Below are 19,360 nucleotides of genomic sequence, written 5' to 3'. Positions count from 1 at the left end.
GAGAGGCAATTGTTGGTAATTAAGCAAAGTAGAGTACAAATAGGACTGAGCTGCGGCCACAATGCAGGAACAACTCTGTGACACCGAGTACTTTTCTCTATCCCCAACCCAGTAATACTGATACAGCCAGGTCTAATGGTAAAATGGCCTGCATTTATATAGCGCCTTACTAGTCCCTAAGGACCCCAAAGCGCTTTACACATCCAGTCATCCACCCATTCACACACACATTCACACACTGGTGATGGCAAGCTACATTGTAGCCACAGCCACCCTGGGGCGCACTGACAGAGGCGAGGCTGCCGGACACTGGCGCCACCGGGCCCTCTGACCACCACCAGTAGGCAACGGGTGAAGTGTCTTGCCCAAGGACACAACGACCGAGACTGTCCAAGCCGGGGCTCGAACCGGCAACCTTCCGATTACAAGGCGACCTCCCAACTCTTGAGCCACGACTCTTGACCCCACTATAGAATGTGAATGAAGCGAACACACACTGACATGGTAATCTCCTTCAGAGCAACTAAAATGGCTACCCACAGAATCTCAGGTTTGCATGGTAATGAGCAATGTTTCCTCTGTGACAGATTACAGATCCAGACCACCGCAGTTTCACTGTATGTGTCACTGCAAATATGCAAATACTATGCAAATACTGCAAGTATGCAAATACTTATTGACAAGCATCCTGAAAGGATTTTGCTTATGATTATACAAAATATTATTAAGATCAAGGACCAAATAACACATTTTAAACTTTATTTAAAATTGTATTTAATCCAGACACATAATAACCAGACAACCTCTTCTGCTTTCTGCTGACAAATAAATAAATGTGCAAATACCCCAAACATAGACAAACTCTACCTCTCTATTATTTTTCTACCCCATAAAGTGTGCAAAAAGCATTTATCAAGTACTGTCCAATGGCAGAAATATCATTTTATGACTGGTGCTAATTTTGTTTAGCTGAACATACCGTGTAACACAGCTGACTGGTGCTGTTGTCCTCTGAGTTTGAAGCGGTGGTGTTGACGTTAGCCTCGGCTGCTTCAGCTACCAGGCTGACCTGAGTGTGGCTGTCATTGTCGTCGCAGGAAGCCCGTGTGCTCCTCTCTGAGATGGGAGTTAAGCCACCGCACAGTTCCAGCTGAGAATACAATATTCAAAAGTTGAAATTTAGGACTTTGAAAAAATAAAGGCCAAAGTAGCTGTGTTGCTTTAAAAGTAAATTTGCATCGAAGCAAACAGGCTAAAGGGGGTGACTATAAATTAGACACCCTGTACTCCTCTCCCCTTCTGTCCATCTGTAGAGTGGTCGAGCATTGTGTTTATCTCTCAGCAGCATTAAAAATTCAGAAGGCCTGTAACTAGATTCTCTCTTCCTTGTTACTAAGCCACAGTCCACAACAAAAAGGAGAAGACATAAAGTGCTTATTAAGAGAAAACACACATGCAAGTAATGATCTTGCATATCTCTGTAAATTATAATACATTTTATTATACATTGCCAAACTGATAAAGATTTAATGAAGTCATAACAGTAAAATAAAATATCTTTTGAACTGAAAGTATGTTTTGAATGTGCAATGTGTGATAATGAATACGACTCAGAATACAAGCACCTAACCATGCAGCAGCCTCGCAAACATTTGAGAACGTAAAGAGCTCAATGAATTTGAGTGTGGAACTGTAATGAGATGCCACCATTGCAACAAGTCAGTTTGTGAATTTTGTGCTATCCTAGCTATTCCACAATCAACTGGAAGTGGTATTACTGCAAAGTGGAACACTGTATACAGTTACAGAGTTGCTTTGCCAGGTACTGAGACTCATATTGTGTAAAAGTCACCAAGGTTCAGCTGATTTAGAAATGTCAGACTTCCAAACCACCTTGTTCATTAACATCAGCACAAAAACTACGTGCTGGAAGCTTCATGGCATGGGTTTCCATGGTCAAGTGGCTCCTGTAGGTGTGATGCTTCTGTGTTTAATCTATGTAAGTACATCACAACCACAAACCTCCTAAAATCCTCTCTAAAAATGTAAATACACCATGCGTGGATGCAGCATGCAACGATTATGATTGGTACCTTCACTTAACGTATAACGGAAAATCATACACAAACATACAGCCACCTGTGTAGGCTACACTAAAGACTCTGAATATAAATTAGCCATAATGTGTAGATGGCCCAATACTTTTGTGTATATGCCATGTAAGATGTACCATACCATTTATTATGGAAGGCAACATCTTACATGGCACACTGTCTGGTAAACTTCCATATACTTGGACCATTATGATAAATAATGTATAATAAAGTATTTGCAGGATTAGCTGTAGGTGACGATCTAATAAGCCGTTTATTCATACACAGTTTGCTTTTGACTTTATCACAGCATACAAGTTAGCTCCAATGCAATATTACTAAACATTTTTAGCAATCAAAATTTTAAAATCTTCCAATATTGCTTCCAATATTACTACTTTGAGAGGCCCAACAGTAAAACATTAGTTAGGCGTTTTACTTATTTTGCATATTTTTATTTTTATTATGTTTGGTATATCGTCCTGGGCACAAACAACGCAAATATGTGGCAATCCTGAGAACAGACTATTTCTTTCCATGCAGTGTCATGTTGAACTGGACATTATAACCCAGGATTAAACTCAAAAAGCTTTAGTTTTGGCAGGTAGTATTTAACCTTGCTCCTGCTTTTAGCTTTATGTTTAAATCATATATATCAGCTTGCTCAAAATGATCACACTTTTCTTTCACTAAGTTTGCAGTTTGTAGTCTTTTCAGTTGGTTTGCTTTTAAATATACTTAAGATTAAAAAGCCTATATTTCATTAATCATTTACTGTTTTATAGGGCAAAGGGGTGTACTTGAATTTTTATGTATACTGTACAGTAATAAAAATCATAAATCCTCATGATTTATCTGCACATACCGGCAGAGGTTTGGCAACACCAATGTGGACAGGGCCATAGCCTGTGGACTTTAGGACATGCACAGCATAATCCAGGCTGGAGCCTTCTAGGTCAGTTTCATTGACAAACATGAGCCGGTCCCCAGGAAGGAGGCGACCGTCCCGATCGGCTACACCTTCAGGCACCAAAGACCGGATTACCAGAACTGTTTTAGAAGCATCTTCTGGATCCTAGATTTAAACCGAAAGAAGAAAGATTTGCTCAAATATGCATAGAAAATTAAAGTTAAACTAGAAAAATGAGAAGATGAGGCGTAAATGCAGGTAAACAAAGTGACGAGGGCTTAATTAACACATGAAAAGCAAAAGCATTGGTTAGCTTCACAGAAGGGAAACCAGCTACAGTTGCTTTTTCTTTATAGCTTGAAAGCTTTTGAAAGGATTGATTTTTTGTTGTGTAAAAAGGTTTCATTATCTAACATTTAAATAGAAACCGTCAGGGCACTTCAACGTGTTGGTGATTTAGAGCACAAAAACACAAAATACAAATATCTTCCCTACAGAATACAGAAGTCAACTCCTCCATTTTCTTAGTATTCACTGAGAAACTCGAACACTGATATTCTTAGACTGCAGCCTATTACAGCCAGTTCTATTTGTAGAAAGGCTCAGAGGCATGTCTCTGACCTGATAGTCCAGGATACTGAAGCCCAGGCCCGACTCTCCTTTCTCCAGCTCGACCACCTGAGCCTCTCTCTCCCACATGGCCAAAGGAGGTGACATGGGGGGCACGCCACGCTTGGTGATGTCCTCAGCTGTAGGACAGGGAATGACACAACCCTGGTCCAACTGGAACAAACGGAAAGAAGAGAGACAGCAGAAAATGTAGAATGATTTACAGCTGTAGAGCACATCAGTTTCTTTTTCCATGCTGATCTACTGTTATTCATGCTGTTTTCAAGTTAAAGGATTTCAATATTAAATCTACTCCTCTCAGTTTACCGCCTCTTCAGGCTGTCCCTACCTTATCATTGAACCCAGCCAGCAGCTCTTTCAGGCTGAGACAGACATCATCATCGTCTTCCTCATCACTGTTGGGAACTGAAGGGGGTATAATGCGAGCGCACACAAGGTATACGTGCACTGGCAGCTCCTTCAAAATACTGACCACCTCCTTGTGCGTCTCTCCGATGAGAGGAATTCCATTCACCTGCCAGCAAGATACATAAAAATTACAAATTATTTCAAAAATACATGTTCTCGAAGTCAGGGATTGGTTGAGTCGTGTTTGTAGCTTTTAAAAAAATGTGCTCTTTACTGTGCTGTGTACCCAAGGTTAAAGATGCTGTGTGTGAAAATGTTTTCCCATAAAGTGCTGGCTGCAAATCATCTGACGTTTGTGTATATCCCTAACTGCGTTTCTCTGTGCATGTGTGTGAGCATACTTGGCTGAAATTTCTGTTTTGTGAATCAAGGAGAAATTGCTGGCTGCAGTACATCGAGTCACAGCAGAAACAATTAAAGCTGGAAGCAATAACCCAACCGGGTGAAGCTCATTTAAAAACAGAGATGAACAATGGCTTTGGCATCACTTAAGCCATGGGAAGGAGATCAAAGGGCCGAGCTGCGTCACAGATGTCGGTTTGTCCCCACAAAGATATGAAAGACAATCTGGAGTGTGTCTATAAAGCAGCGTAAAGCAGCTATAATTCATCCAAGAGTTCATCCGACTCCTCATCATAATGAGTGATACATGTGAGGGGACCTGTCCCCTGAGAAGTGGATATGCCGTGTTTGGGTTTACATTTTCGTTTTAATTCCTAGATTCATTCCTTTTTTCTTTTTTTTAACGCGTTTGCCTTTCCCCCCAATTTGTTCCAGATTGCAGGTTTCCCCAAGTCGAAGTCTGAGTTAATTAACCCTGAAATGGGAAACGCAAAAGTTTCAGGCAGCTGATCAATCAGCTCTGACTATGTTGATCCAGATTTATGTGGGTGTGTGAGTAATGAAAGACAAAAACAAAAAACCCTCATCAGTGAAGGTCTTATGGCATGTTTTACCATGGCAACATGTAGTAAATTTAGACTGTGAAATTTATCTTAAGGAGAAAGGAGTTAATAAGTTATATTTATTAGATTCTAGCCAGTGTAGGCCCGTCGTTTAAACATTTCTTCACTTTTCTTAACGGATGGCATTGCTGAAATCCTTCTTGACTACTGTAGCTTACATTTAATACATGCTTTTTTTAATTGATGTATTTTGCAGTAACCTGATGAGGATAAAATGCAAGTGGCAGCAGCTGACAGTGAAAAACACTGTGGCACTGATACTAGTGTTGGTCTAGTGCCGGGCTGCACATGCTGCTGATTGGACAGGAGCCTGCCAGTCCAACCCAGCAATAAGGGGATTTACGTGGTTGCTGAAGTATTTGTTTTAGATTTGAAAAGCAGTATAATGTGAGCAGGTGGCCTTCAATGCCTTTTGATTTGGTTTATGTATGCTACAAGCAGAAACTCGAATGATACAGTTTAAGGTTGGATGTAGATACTAGTTACAGTTAATGTTCAAGGTGCTTGTTACTGCCTGAGGCTGAGACATGTTTCTCACACACACATACATACACACACGCACACACACACCTACACACACACTTTAGTTGTCCTTTTGTTTAGAGACATTAGCGAAAAAGATGTGGTTTTGGGCAGAGAGTTGATTGTGTTTACTTTCTATTTTCTTTTGCTGATCTGGAAACACCTACAGGCCATGTTGTCCCTGTAGTTTGTTTCCAAGTCATTTTTTGATTCTTATATCTTGTGGTTGAGCAATAAATATCCTTAGTGAAACTGACAACATCTGGTTCTGTGTCGCTTCTCTCCAATCTAGCTGAGCCATAGCGACCATATAAGAAGGTGGTGGTATTCCTAATTCAGAAAACACTTTTAAAAGTAATGCAATTCACTACACCCGTACTACACACCGTGACCTTATAAAACAGCTGGTGAGTGTATGTTATCATTACCACTTTATTAATCTTTAAAAGGGAAGTCAAACTCTAAAGATTAAGAATTTCTTTTGTTAGTGCTTGGGCCCAAACGAGCAACACTAACCTAGCATGTGTTTGCATGGCAGGAGAAAATCTGTGCAAACAAGTGGAAAACATTCAAACTCCACAGAAAATGACATATACCTCTCACTCCAGGTATAAAGTCCAATAGTGCATGTGCACAACTAAAGCTAAAAACACTACGTTTACTGTGCTCTCTGTTCTGGCTGGTGATTGGCTGGTCAGCCTCATGTATGTTTAATCACAAGCCCATCCATTTTATGTGCACTATGTCAACAGTAGCACATGTAAATGAGCGTGCACACTCACAGATGCACTCCAACATGTCATTAATGTAGCAGCTCTTCACAAAACAATTTGCCAACTTTGTGTCTTTGCAAAGTGGCAAACGAACTAATCAGACACTTGAATCACCTTCACCCAGCCGAACGTGGACATTTTAAAGAAATAACTGGCTAAAGCTATGCAGAGCTTAGAGACAATCACAAGCCAGAAGAAAAGCCAGAAAAAACATGGACGTAGCTTACAGGTTTGAAAAATTAAACCATTGGAGAAGAGCCTAAAGCCTGCATTCTATATGAGGGTCACTAAGTGGTGATAGATGTGGTTTCAAAATACTTCCTGACCAACAGAAGTCAGTGGGAAAATGGTTGTCAAGATCAATCATTTGGTCATACTATATTTAAAAATGGAAGATTATCTGTGGTATGAAACCATATGATATGAAAACATATCAATGATGGAACCTTATATAATAAGTAATCCAGAAATAACTCACAGTCGTGACAAATCAATCAGTTCCACACAGATCGTACTATAACCTGGTTTGCATAATCTCATATTGTTATCAAATGAGAAAATGATGAGTTCCACATACGGAGGCTGAAAGGGCCTGAAGTATCAGAGTTACCTCTAATATCTGGTCTCCTATGAAGAGCTTGCCACTTTGGCCGACGGGCCCCTCGGGTAAGATGGAACACAGATAGTGATGCCCTGCCCGAGCCTCCAGACTGATGCCCAGACCGCTTGTCTCACTGAATCGCTCCAGCTGGCAAACCTGGTGGAGATTGTGGAAAATAAATGGCAAGTAAACAAAAAACAAAGAAAGCTACGTTTAAAGCTAAGTCTGACGGAGAAGACGTTTGAGCATTGTTACGTCAAAAAACTGTGATTTTTCAATGGTTGTTTTTCTGTGTACTGATACACAAATATTCACAAATGTAAAAACACATGTTTATATATTAAATTTAGTCAGGTGACAGTTAGTCAGCATTACAGTGACACTTACAACCACTTCATATCGCGGTCCCACTGCTTGCTGCCACCTCTTTCTCAGGTTTTCCTCCTCAGCTGGAGTCAGTTTCACATCTGTAAAATGTGCACATACAGAAAATCTGCCTCACCCCACATATGTAGAGATATATGAACCCAGGCACATACACACCAATTCAAATCACCTCAAGCCCCCAGATGACCCAATCAATAAATAATGGGATCCTATATGAAAGAATCCACTTGGCTGTATTATAGAGAGATGACAGCATCCTTCTACTTGTGGCAAGGCAGGATGTCAACATACACCCACAGCTCAGGCACATAGGATGTGCATATTCACATCCACCATCTTGTGATTTCTTGGCAAACCAATGTTTTCTCATTCATCTAATAAAGCCTCACAGCAATCAGGGCTTATTTAACTGTGCTCTCTAATCAAGCCCAAAAATTCTTGTCTAAATAAAGCCATATATGCAGGCGGGGTGAGAGACAAATCATCTGGAATCAGCTGAATGAGTTGGATAAACACATGATTGCACAATACTATAAATAGACTCCCATCAAAGAGCACGCTTCACTGGCACATTGCTGTTCCCTGAGTCCAATCAGCATATCACACCAAGTCCCATGATCTAGTTCCAGACTGCAGTGCAGTGCGGAGCTTACCGTTTTTGGAATCGTGTCTGGGTCGTCTGCTGGCGTATGCTGCTCTCCTGGAGATTTCACGCAGAGAGCAAATGCCTGGGAGACGTTTGAGCACACGTGCAGGGATCCAAACAGACATAACACACAAACACACAAAAGAAAAGGTCGGTTTTTCCCCAGCAATCAAGCAAGCAAGCTCAACATCAGTACAGATATTCAATATCATACTCCGATCCAATATTACAAAGTTAATTAGGACACAGTTTAACTCAACTATGAAGGTAGCACCAGTGAATCAATGATCCTTTGAATTATAGATTAATAATCAACACGTTCTTGAGTTTCTCGGGTACAACAAAAATGATTTCACCGTGACACCGCTGAACCAATGTGTTTCCCCTTCACAAATCACCTGTCTCTTGAATCTTGTTGAGGCCCCATTTGTAGGGATTCCCTTCATGGAAGCTGTGGGAGTGTCGGAGGCGCTGCAGAGGAGGAACTGGAGGCAGGATGTTACTAAGACGGACGGCTTTTCTCAGCAACCTAAGTCTGACCAATGGACCTGTCCTCCTCAGCACTTCCATGGCACGCTGTTCACTGCAGCCCTGCAGGCTCACCCCATCGACCTGAGTCAGGTGACAAAAGATGTGGATGGAGTAGTATAGATGTACACAACTACAAGTAGATTTAATGGCAGTGTAGGTTAAAAGAGAGAGAAAGAGAAACTCACAGACAAGATGATGTCTCCAATGTGTATGCGTCCATCTTGATCAGCAGTGCTGCCTTTTACTATGCTCTTCACCATCACGCCAGCACTGTATACTGAGGAAAGAACAATATATGAAATATATCAAATCTGAAATGAAACTGAGAACTGATTGCATAAATGTGGCACTGTATTTTATTTTTTATTGGATAAAGATGAAACTTACCTGAGTTTAGGTCACCTACATAGCTAGAGATGCTGAATCCCAGGCCCCGATTGTTCTTAGTGAACTGCACACTGAACTCATAGTCATCATTCAAGTCACTGACCTGGAAAGAAGTCCAGAAGAAAAAAAAACATAATTACCACCTTGCAGTTGTATGCCTTCACCAACCAGTCAAGATGACATTTGCAGCCACGTCTGTCCAGACTTATACAGCCTAATATATAGCGTGATATTTAAAGGAGTTTAATAGGTGGGCACCAAAGATTAGTGTCACGATACGGTCACAACCTCATCTTCTGTTCCTAAGTTACAGCACAGCAGAAAGGAAAAGTGTTTTCAAAGAACATTTTTATATCAAAGTGACATTCACTTGTGGTCCTTTGGTAATAAATTCTAATCTCATCATCATTTTACCCCATTGCACATGTGAGTGATATTTTGTCATAATTAGCATATGAATTTTTGAGCTATACCTATTTTAAATCGGTTCATAATTGAATAATAAAAATTTGTGCATGACGTAAGGAAATTACAGATTTTACGAACACATTACAATCATCAATTTGGGATGGACATGAGAAGACACGGAGAAACTGCCCTTTGACCATTGCATCTAATATATACCTATTCAGGTCTTCCTTGTACTAAAGGAAGATGGGACAGAATATCCAAAAAACACCAGCTTTGCTGGCACAGATGCATAAAGATATTTGATTCCCCATTTAAATCACTGAGTAATCAATTAGATTTGAATTACACTGTAATATTTTTTGATACCCCTCCCCTCCCACCCCTTCTCTTCCACAGGCACACATACACACACATATACACCCACCACGCCATCCAGGTTTTGCTGGTTGAAGACAGGGGAGGAACAGTGGTTGTCCTTAGGACCATCCCGGGCAATGAGCAATTTCACCCTGGTACCAGCATTTCGCAGCACCTATCCAGGCGAGCATAAATGAATAAGATGAACAGTTAAAAGCCACCTATTCTCAAACAGGGAAAACAGTGAAACCGCAAAAACAGATTAAGCAATGATTTAATCACCAATTTCACAAAGCGTTATTATAATTTGAAATCACGCCTCACCTGCGCCACCTGCTCGCTGTTCATGCCCGCCAAATCCGTATCGCCAATGCGCAGGATCTGATCTCCGCTGTGCAGGCGCTTATCCTGATGAGCAAAAGAAACTTGTTTTGATAACAATGCTTGGCTAAAAAACATCATTCCAACACTGCGCTGATTGAACCATTTTATTTGTGTACAAATTAGATAAACGAGAGGACTAATAATTCATTAATTGATCATAAGAGGATTCATTGTATTATCGAACAAGCTAGCATTCCCCTCTGCTTCTCGTCTTTCTAATCTTTTTATATTATATTTATGGTTCTTTCTGTGCTTCTTTCCAGTTCAGTGACTTGAATTATGAGTAGGCTAACCAAAGCTTGACTCTCCATTTGATTAGTCTTTTCATCTAAGTAATGGTGAAAATAAAAACAAGACAGGAAAGAAAAAGGATTTTTTGTGTGTAAACGGATATGTAAACTTTAGCTATGTGATTCAGTCGCAGGCACACTTACCCTTCCAGCAGCTCCTCCAGGGAGAATGGTCTTGACCATGACCCCTGTGCTTCGTCCTCCTATGATGCCAAAACCAAGTCCTTTCCCATCATTGGTCAGCTCTATCATCTCCACATGACGCCTCTAACAGGGCAAAGGTTACAATAAGTGGGAGGGAGACAGAAAAGGGGGAGTGAATAAATAATTTGTCATTAAATGCTTGAAAAAGGAGAAGAGTATTAGGTGTTATTTTTTAGTTATTTTTTACATACATAAGAGATACATAAATATTATATACAAGGCTTTCTGTACCTCGTGTGCAAAAGCAGAAAGGTTTCTCCCCATGGACATGGTACGGGAGATCCGAGGTGGAGTGCAGTACTAAAAGAAATGCCGTGTGTTAAATAAAAGCAAACTGGAATTATATTAAGTGAACTGATAAGTCTTCTTATGATCAGATAAGACTCTCATTTGATGATAGCCAACTGGGCCTGACTTACAAAATGCAAAGAGATATTCTGTAATGTGAAATGTGACATTTCAAATAGTAATGTGCTCCTTTTTACAACCGAATAAAAGAAATCATTTGATTGATTCGTAGTCTGTGCATGTTGAAAATAAAAGACTCCCTAATACTAAACTACTCCTGAATGACCTCTCTTTTATCGTGGCTATTTTTATATACCTGAGATTCAGTTGGAACATAGTTATCTGGGTAGATGTCTGAGAAGGACAGCTCCTGTGAGCCATGAGAGGAGATGCTGCCGTCCCTGGCAGAGCTGGACCTTCTGTTCTCCACGGCCCATGTGTACGAGTCGCTGTGGCTCAGCGTCTTTGTGCCCAGTGCTTCACCCTGGCATGGGCCACAGTTCATGGACACGGACTTGGAAATGCCCTTCCCCTGTTTAGATTTACACAACAGGAAGGAAGAGTTTAAATTGAATGCATGAAGCAACAGAAGAGATGGATTGGGTGGAGTGCATGGAGAGAGGATATATAAGAGAAGGATACAAGGGAAAGAAGGAAAAAAAGATGGGTGACAGGAAGATGGGTGACGGGGTTGACACAAATTGAAGAATGGAGACGTGCAGTCAGAGAGGAACAGGATGATGGTAAGAGAGCGATGGAGGCAAATCAAAAAGCATAGAGCAATTGAGAAAGGAGGCCAATGTGAGACAATGGAGAAAGATGTGAGAAGGAGAAGAGGGGAGAGAGAAGAATGGGTTGGGTGGGGGTGGGGTTAATGTGTGTTAACTGAAAGGGAAAAAATACAGAAAGATGTAAAATGGAGCAGAGAGGGAAAAGATTGCAGAGTGGAAACTTAAGGATCTGAGATAAAGGCTTCTTTTCAATACCACATAACCACAAAAGTGTTCTCTTTTGTCTGCAACGTTTTCTGTTTCAGAGTTTAAAAGCAAGTTTCAGTGGGTGCCTATTTGTGATTTGTATTCTATCCTAACAATTTTGACACCTGTTGAAATGGCAGAAAGAGCGTTAAAGAGAGAACGCTATAAAAAAACCATACCAACAGGAAACTTTACCCTCACATTCCAAATGCTATGCATAAAAAAAGAAATGTGCAAAGAATCTCAACTAATAAAAACCATGTCAGCGTCTGTCCTGTTAAAAATATCTAGAGATCTTTGACACACTCCAGTGCCGCGCTTCCCAGAATGCAAAGATGCCAGAACGCTACAAGCCCAAACCACATGGTAATCTAATATTCCCTGTGTGTTTAAACTTTGCCTATTCGAGGATGTCACAACTGGTAGACACCAAATGAGTACGCAGATACATGCGCCGTGGAAGTGCAGGATTGTACGCATAAAAACTCTTGGATGAGTGGCATCCAGAGCTGTATACCTCACAACTCAAACACACACACACACAAACAGACACACACATCAGCTCAAAACTTATGACAATGTTACAGACGACTTCTGTAAACTCTTCAACCTGATATATCCACTTCTTCCCTCCTCCTCCCCTCTCTCCCTCTTTCTCAGGGCTTTAGTGGTAAGCTTAGGTAAGCTGATTACTCATCCAGTCTGGTTCCTGCATTCAGTACTTTGGGAATGATTCCGGGCTCCTTCCTCACCATTCAAATGTACCAAACGCCCACACATTCTGGCTTTTCGCTATACCTTCGCTGCAGGCTTCTGTTGAGCTTGCTGTAAGCTCAGTATATGAAGGAACAGTGGGCTCTGCAGGACAGTCTTCAGCAGGGATAGCTTCTCCTGAGTGGGGGCCTCTCCTCTTTCCTTCAATTTGGCTTGCAGTCTCTCCACCGCCGCCAAGGCACACTGGGTATCTGCGAAGAAATTGTAGATTATTTGTGTCATTCAGAAACAGGATTTATCCCATTTGGCTTTGCATTAGTTTTCGCATGCTGTGGCAGCTGCTGAGACCGTGACACAAAGCCAGGTATTTGATATTAAGCTATTAAATGTCAACACTTACTAGTACCGGTGGGAAAGCAAAAGAGTAAACAATAAAAACAACTGTGCTTTCGAGGTTCGAGTGCTTGTCTGAAAAGAAAAATCTATGAACCAAGGCTGCCTGTGTGAGTTATTTTGATTTAAAATCTGTGGCTTGATATGGAGGCAGAAACTGAATTAAAGTGGTTACACACGCACACACAAACAACAAAAACCTATACTTCATCATACTAAAGGAGGCGTTCGACTTCACCGCAGAGCGAACGATGAAGCGTTTCATCAGGTCATACTGCCCTTGTTTATTTAGCTGAGTAGCAGCTGATGACCACAAGCCACAACTGCAGTAATTGTACTTGGCAGAAGGTTAAAACCCCGTAACTCTTCACCGCAAAGTTTTGACTACTGACCAGATTGTGAGTTCTTTCGCCACCTGCACGTGTAACTGTTCCCTTACTGTCTGGCTGAGGCAGACATGCCTGACACCTTAATTGTAAGAGCTTAATGACGGCAGTGGTGTGCAGTCTGACAGCGGTAACTGAGAGTGCTCTACATTTTCAGCTGTTTGAATTCACTTACCTATGATTTCCATCGTTGCCTCACAGATCGGTATGAGTGAAGATTTCCTCCCGCTTCTTCCCTCAGTTAAATGTCATACTTGTCTGTTTGACAACTGCAAGATGAATAAAAACAAAGGTGATTGTGCAGATTTTTTTAATGTGTTCCTTTTCACATTTTTAATGAAACTGAAAGGGATGAAAACATAAGATGATTTCAATAAAGTTTAGAGAATTATGAATCCTGTAACAATGTAATATTACTTCATTGTGTCTTTTTACACCTGTTTAGCAGCATGTATCGTTTTTACCCTACGTCTTGTAGGCCCGTGCCATGCTTGCTTGCAAGCGCCTTGCTTGTCACCTAATGCTCTTTAGCGGGATTTAAATCTTTTCCAAAAGGCTTTATCAACCAATGATGCTAATTAACAGCGACACATAGCCTCCATCATTCTGACTTGAGGAGGGGAGGAGGGGGGCAGTCTGTATGGCTTCGAAGCATGATGCCAGTGGCATGATTTGATTTGCAAAACGATCGACTAGAAATGACAACGACTCATCTTAAATCTAATTAGAAGCCATTGATAGGCAAGAGAGGTATGCGCAGTAATACATACCCTTCACGGCAGGGTAATTAAATCTTTAGCTTGTCCCTGCTGATATTAAAGCAATGCTGACAGCTTCCAAATATTACTAAATATATTAGAGATTAATGGTTTACAGTAGAATTACACGTCCCCATTAGCAGTTCACCTGATGTTTAATCGAGCACACTGGTAATTTCTATTTATTTATTTTTTTAAATTTCTTATCCATAGCACTGAAACGCCATGTGCAGAAAGGTTCATCTCACCTCCATTGCAGCGCCTGTGGACGATCAACAGGTCCCCACTGAGCTCCAAGCACAGCACACACACCACTTTCGAGAGTACACGGGACAGATTTGCCTTTGTCGAGTAGAAAAAAATTAGTCTGTCCTAATGGAATAAGTCATAACAGCTTATTGAGAGACGGGGAAATGTCAAGAAGCGAGCTCTGGGCTTTATTTTCCTGCATTGTGTCCGCAGCTTGTGAGCGCTCCGTGCAGTGCGCATGTCACACCCTCTGATCTTCAGGCGCAGAGGGCTCATCCCTACTGATAAAGAGCTAGCCATCAGTAATCCCGTAGCCACAGGTGGGAAATAATTAAGTTAGCCACTCAGTATAAATGTGAGTATTTATGGTTTCTGCTACTTTCTACGCTATTAGCTTTATTAGACTTTCTTTGACAGATTTAGCCTATAGTTACCTCTAAGATGAAGATTTTACACAAGCTAACACGTTTTAATTTTTTGTTTAATTATAAAGTCATGATTGACATTATATGACATAACAGGATTTTCAAATACAACACTGTGGTTTCCAACTTTTTTGGCATCGCAGAAACAAAGCGGTGTGTGGCCTCAGTTACATTTTTGGATGTATGTGAGGCTGTTTTTAAAAAGCCTTTACATTATTTCAATTTTTAACAGATCCAATTGGAGATCTCGCCAAAAATGACCGGAAACGGCGTTTTCCTCCTTTTGACTTCCTGTCATCATATCAAGACCCTCAGTATCTGTTTGCTGTCCCTGTAGGCTACGTGAAACTGTTTATGGGGAACTTGAAATCTTTATCACACGCTTATTAATAACATCATGATGTTACATACAGTACATTTGTTAGAAGAATCAAACCACAGGCTTTCCCCCAAACCTAGTATCTACTTTAATACTTTAACCACGCTTTCATCTCGTAGCTGTTCTGTCGCGCTTTTCATTCATATAGAAAAGTTACGATAATGCGTTATTTTAATTTAATGTTACCTTAATTTATTAATGGATTTACATTATTATGCTACTACTTTTCCTTTTGCAAAGAATCTTCTGTTGTTGCTTTCAGCACATTTCAGTAGGGCGCATGCTTTTTAGAGTAAACCCTTTTGAGAAAATGATGGTTGACGTTGTTGTAAACCAGTTTACGTTTATGTGGGCCTATACGCCTTGTGGTGAAGTAGGCCGTGGACATTAACCATATTTGATTCAATTAAGAAATGTTTTTAAAAATTAAATAAATTTACAAATTTATTTGGAGTTTAATACGTTTTAATAAGTTTTTGCTGTGCCAAAAAATGTCAGGTTTTCCGCTACAGGGAAAACCCGTTCGGATTGATCTGTAAAACAGCCCCCCAACTCATAGTCTGACTTTCTGTAGGCATATGGATAACTTCTGCAGGTCACCGTAGCAAAATCATTTAATGGGTTCCATGGTGCGATTAACCGAAACCAGCCCTGTGGTTTCCCCCCTTGTCCCTCTTGATTAGCTAACAATGTGGAATTTGTGGGAACGCTTACGTGTTCTCACACGGCAGGTGGAGCTCTAGGTCCAGAGATTTAGGAGCCAGATCCAGTTCCTTGTTTTCCACTGCACACCCTAGTTCTCGTCTCCCCATTTCTCTCCCTGCATCCCCAAGGCAAGAATCATCACCCTCTCCCCAGCCCTCCATCCACCCTGCTCCCCGCCCGCCTGCAACGCAACGCTCCTCGCGCCGGGCTGCGCTCTGATCAGCCGAGCATTCACCGCGCCTCCAAATTGGTTTGTCATTTCTGACCCCTCTCTCTCTCTGCGCCGACCACGGTCCTCTGCTCCACTGCGCTCTGCGCCCGTGGACTTCAGCAGAAGTCACTAAGAACATAAAGGCAGCCGAGAAAGATAAAAAGAGAGAGGGAGGGAGGGAGGAAGGGATAGAGACAGACGGATAGAGAGAGGGAGAGACAGAGATACGCCTCTGTCCTCCTCCGGCGCTCCGCTGGACTCAGTGCGTTTGGACGGACTGACGGACGTGATACCTCCTACTGTGCGAGCTCTGATCGGGATACTAAGCACGCAGCTATTGGTTTGTTACACCCTCGGCTTCTTTATTTCGATACCCTCTTTCAGGAACACTTGCCAATGTCGTTCTGCAGCCGCGAGAATTAACTAGAGCCGGAGTCGAGGCACAAACCAACCACTGAAATTTATCGACTAGGAAGATACGTTTGTACACAAGAATTGCGTTCTGGTGACTGTATAGAGCAAAGAAGGAGAAGAAGGAGAAAGGTTATTCCCGACTCTTCTCTGCGCTGGATGTGTAAGCTATACATGCGCCTATACTGCTGCGACTGGCGATAAGGTAAGAGCCCGCTCTGTGTACCGACACAAATGATGGGAATTTTTTCCAGACATTACTGGTAAACGTCTTGGCTTTATGTCAAACCGTGTCACTGAATTGCTCCGAAAGCGCTGACTTTGGATGTTACTGGTGCCCATGGGAATGTGGCCTGCCATTATTGTACTTACGGGGAGCGGAAACTGGCCTTAATGGACGATTGGGTAAAATGTAATATAGTGCCAGCATTTGTACAGATGATGGTCCAGAGGCTTGTGGCTGCATGGGCGTCGCTAGGATGTGAGACGTCGCTAAGGCGAAGTAATAAGCAGTGATACCCATAACCGCTCCGGAATATAATCAATGCAATCACATTATCCCATGACATCTTCTCGGCCAGGGTGTACACATAATTATTATTCTGTAGCCGCAAGTACCTGCCTCACTGCAGGGCGTAATGACAAATCACATGCTCTGGCATGATAGATGACAGACAGACCAAGTGTTCACCTCATCAGTATTTCCTCTCCTGTTTTATGTGGTTGTCATTTGAGTACAGCTAGAGCTTATTTGGGGGCTGTGCTGGTTTGATCAACCGCAGTCTGAAATCCAGAGTAAATCCAACGGCTTTGTAAGAGAAGGAATATCCAGCAGGCCAGTGCACCTCAGGATACGTCAATCATGCGGATATATGAGTGAAAGCTTTGGCTCTTATTTACAGAAGAGGCGTCCGGGGTTGCAGATGACCTTGATGTGAAACTGTGAAGGCGGCAGAATCCATCGATGTTGACCTCACGCTGAAAAAATAAATTTAAAAAATATATATAAATATGAACTTGTGTCAGATTCGTGTGACCGCAGACGTGTACTCTCCCTAAGAAAAATGAAGTAGTAACATAGCCTAAACCTTAAAAGAAAAGAAAAAAAGCCACACTGATAATAAACAACATGGTTCATTGTAAGTTGTCTGCCTCCCAAATACTTGCAGGTGTCTGACAGTTAAAACAGCCTTAATAGTCATTTGCGTTCTGTGTCTGCTTGGGTAGCTGTAGGCTCGCCCTTTTGACTTTCAGCACCCAAATGGCCATCAGCAAAGAGATTCAGTGTAAACTCTTTGTGTGGATCTCAGTGTTTAAACAAAGGGTGGATAAAATGTAGGTTGCTGGTTGACGTTGTGTTGAGTCAGTGCTGCGGCTGAGATAGGTGTCTCAACAGAATCCACCAAGCAGGTGAGCAATAGTCAGCGTTGGATGATGTGCATCTGTCTACAGTGAAGACATTTTTGCCATTCTATCTGTTAAAGGACAGCTCTGTCTCCAGGACGCTCAAGGACTGTGAATGTTGTGGATATCATTAATATTTCTGCTTATATCAAAGTGTTACCATAGTTCTTTGCTTTGCTTTTACAGACTAAAACGATTATTCGTTTTACAGTAAATATTCATCAAACTGTTGTAAGAATATAGCTTTCTCTTCAAATATTGCAGTTTATTGTCGGTGTCTGCTAAGCTTTCGTTGTTTGTTTTCAGATTAGTTGTAAAACAGTGAAGAAAGATGGGGACTCAGTAGTGTTTACCTGTCCAAAATCACACCTGCTGCGGGGGATGTTTTTGGTTTACTTTTCTGACGGTCTCAGTCTGCCTCTCTGGAGAGAGAGCCACATCACACTGTGAATGCGAGATGTGTCAAAGAGCATCTTAGGTCACGTTCAGTAATGGCACTCACGCAGCACTGATGTTGTGAAGCACCTGAAGCAGTTTAATGTGCAACCGCAGCAATCAAGCATTCTGCTGACTGTGGGTCTATCTGTCTTCTTTTAATTAGGTCACAGATTCCTTTCTGTTTAGATGCACAAGACATACTAAGCTCCTTGCTGGGGAAAACATGGAACGAATTAGGAGGGTTGTGCTAATTTGGTTTGTTCTGCTTGAATGACCAGGGCCTCACTTTCTTTGTTTGGCACTGTTACCGTAACACAATATTTGATTTAGATTTGGAAGGCTCCAATAACAGTGTCTCACCCTGCAATGGAAGCAGCCTGTAATTTAAATAAGGGCTCGTATGTTAAGCATCTTCTGCTCACATGGAAACCTCGAGAAATGAAAACACAACTTGGCAGAGAATATAATCTGTTGCAGACAGACAACAAGACACACAAATACACATGGGATTATTAAGACAAGCAGGCATATAATCAGTTTTGTAATAAGTGTTAGCATGCTTGCTTACTAAAGTCTCTATTTATATTGTCAAGGGTTAATAGAGAGTCTAACTTAAGCACTTGTGCAATTAATTCCATTTAGTAGGCATGCAGAATAAAATACAGATTTCCCCAGAAGCATTTTAACAAGTGATTCTGCAAAAAAAGAATCAGGTTCTTGGATTCGGCTCTCTATTTAGTTAAATTATGCATGGCAAAGTAAAGGTTTGTGTTAGAGAGCCTTGTAGATAGAAGGTGATGTTTATTATGCTCAGCGAGGTTGACAGCCAGCCTTCCTGCAGAAATAAACTGTCTGGCTTGAGCTGTAAAAAAATAACAACAAATCCTAGCGCTGTAATAATAAAACATTATTTTCAATGATAACAGAAGCATAGACTTTCAGTGCTCTGTTTCATAACGTGATGATGATTCACATTCCTGGTTTCAGCCCCACTTTGTGTGCTGAGCTTAACCTAATTCAAAAGCCCTTTCCTGCACTATACGACATCTCCCATTTTAAAACAATGAGACTAGGTCCTTGCTTGCCTTCCTCTGCCATCTAAACCTCTGGCCATGTGTTAACA

The 19,360-nt window shown here is 41.4% G+C and overlaps 1 protein-coding gene across 2 annotated transcripts in view; it reads right to left on the bottom strand.

The window, feature by feature from the left end:
* LOC146630651 (multiple PDZ domain protein) overlaps positions 1–13,445 on the bottom strand; it is a 43,977-nt gene extending 30,532 nt beyond the window's left edge. The window contains exons 1-17 of one of the 2 annotated variants that reach the window (XM_085356008.1): positions 13,433–13,445; positions 12,563–12,729; positions 11,104–11,319; positions 10,731–10,799; positions 10,440–10,562; positions 9,946–10,029; positions 9,689–9,796; positions 8,854–8,956; positions 8,652–8,743; positions 8,334–8,547; positions 7,943–8,017; positions 7,290–7,369; positions 6,912–7,058; positions 3,962–4,147; positions 3,625–3,786; positions 2,959–3,168; positions 980–1,150 (exon numbers count right to left, since the gene is read on the bottom strand). In XM_085356008.1, coding sequence (XP_085212134.1) covers positions 980–1,150; positions 2,959–3,168; positions 3,625–3,786; positions 3,962–4,147; positions 6,912–7,058; positions 7,290–7,369; positions 7,943–8,017; positions 8,334–8,547; positions 8,652–8,743; positions 8,854–8,956; positions 9,689–9,796; positions 9,946–10,029; positions 10,440–10,562; positions 10,731–10,799; positions 11,104–11,319; positions 12,563–12,729; positions 13,433–13,445 — 2,220 coding nt within the window. The remainder of the gene's footprint in view (positions 1–979; positions 1,151–2,958; positions 3,169–3,624; positions 3,787–3,961; positions 4,148–6,911; positions 7,059–7,289; positions 7,370–7,942; positions 8,018–8,333; positions 8,548–8,651; positions 8,744–8,853; positions 8,957–9,688; positions 9,797–9,945; positions 10,030–10,439; positions 10,563–10,730; positions 10,800–11,103; positions 11,320–12,562; positions 12,730–13,432) is intronic. The other variant, XM_085356009.1, reaches the window with a different exon arrangement.
* Positions 13,446–19,360: the final 5,915 nt, after the last annotated feature.

Source organism: Diplotaxodon limnothrissa, linkage group LG6, assembly GCF_057381915.1.
Source record: "Diplotaxodon limnothrissa isolate DT_005_m linkage group LG6, D_limnothrissa_male_GT1.1, whole genome shotgun sequence".
In the NCBI taxonomy this organism is placed as follows: domain Eukaryota; kingdom Metazoa; phylum Chordata; class Actinopteri; order Cichliformes; family Cichlidae; genus Diplotaxodon; species Diplotaxodon limnothrissa.
This window is presented reverse-complemented; position numbering and strand designations above follow the sequence as displayed.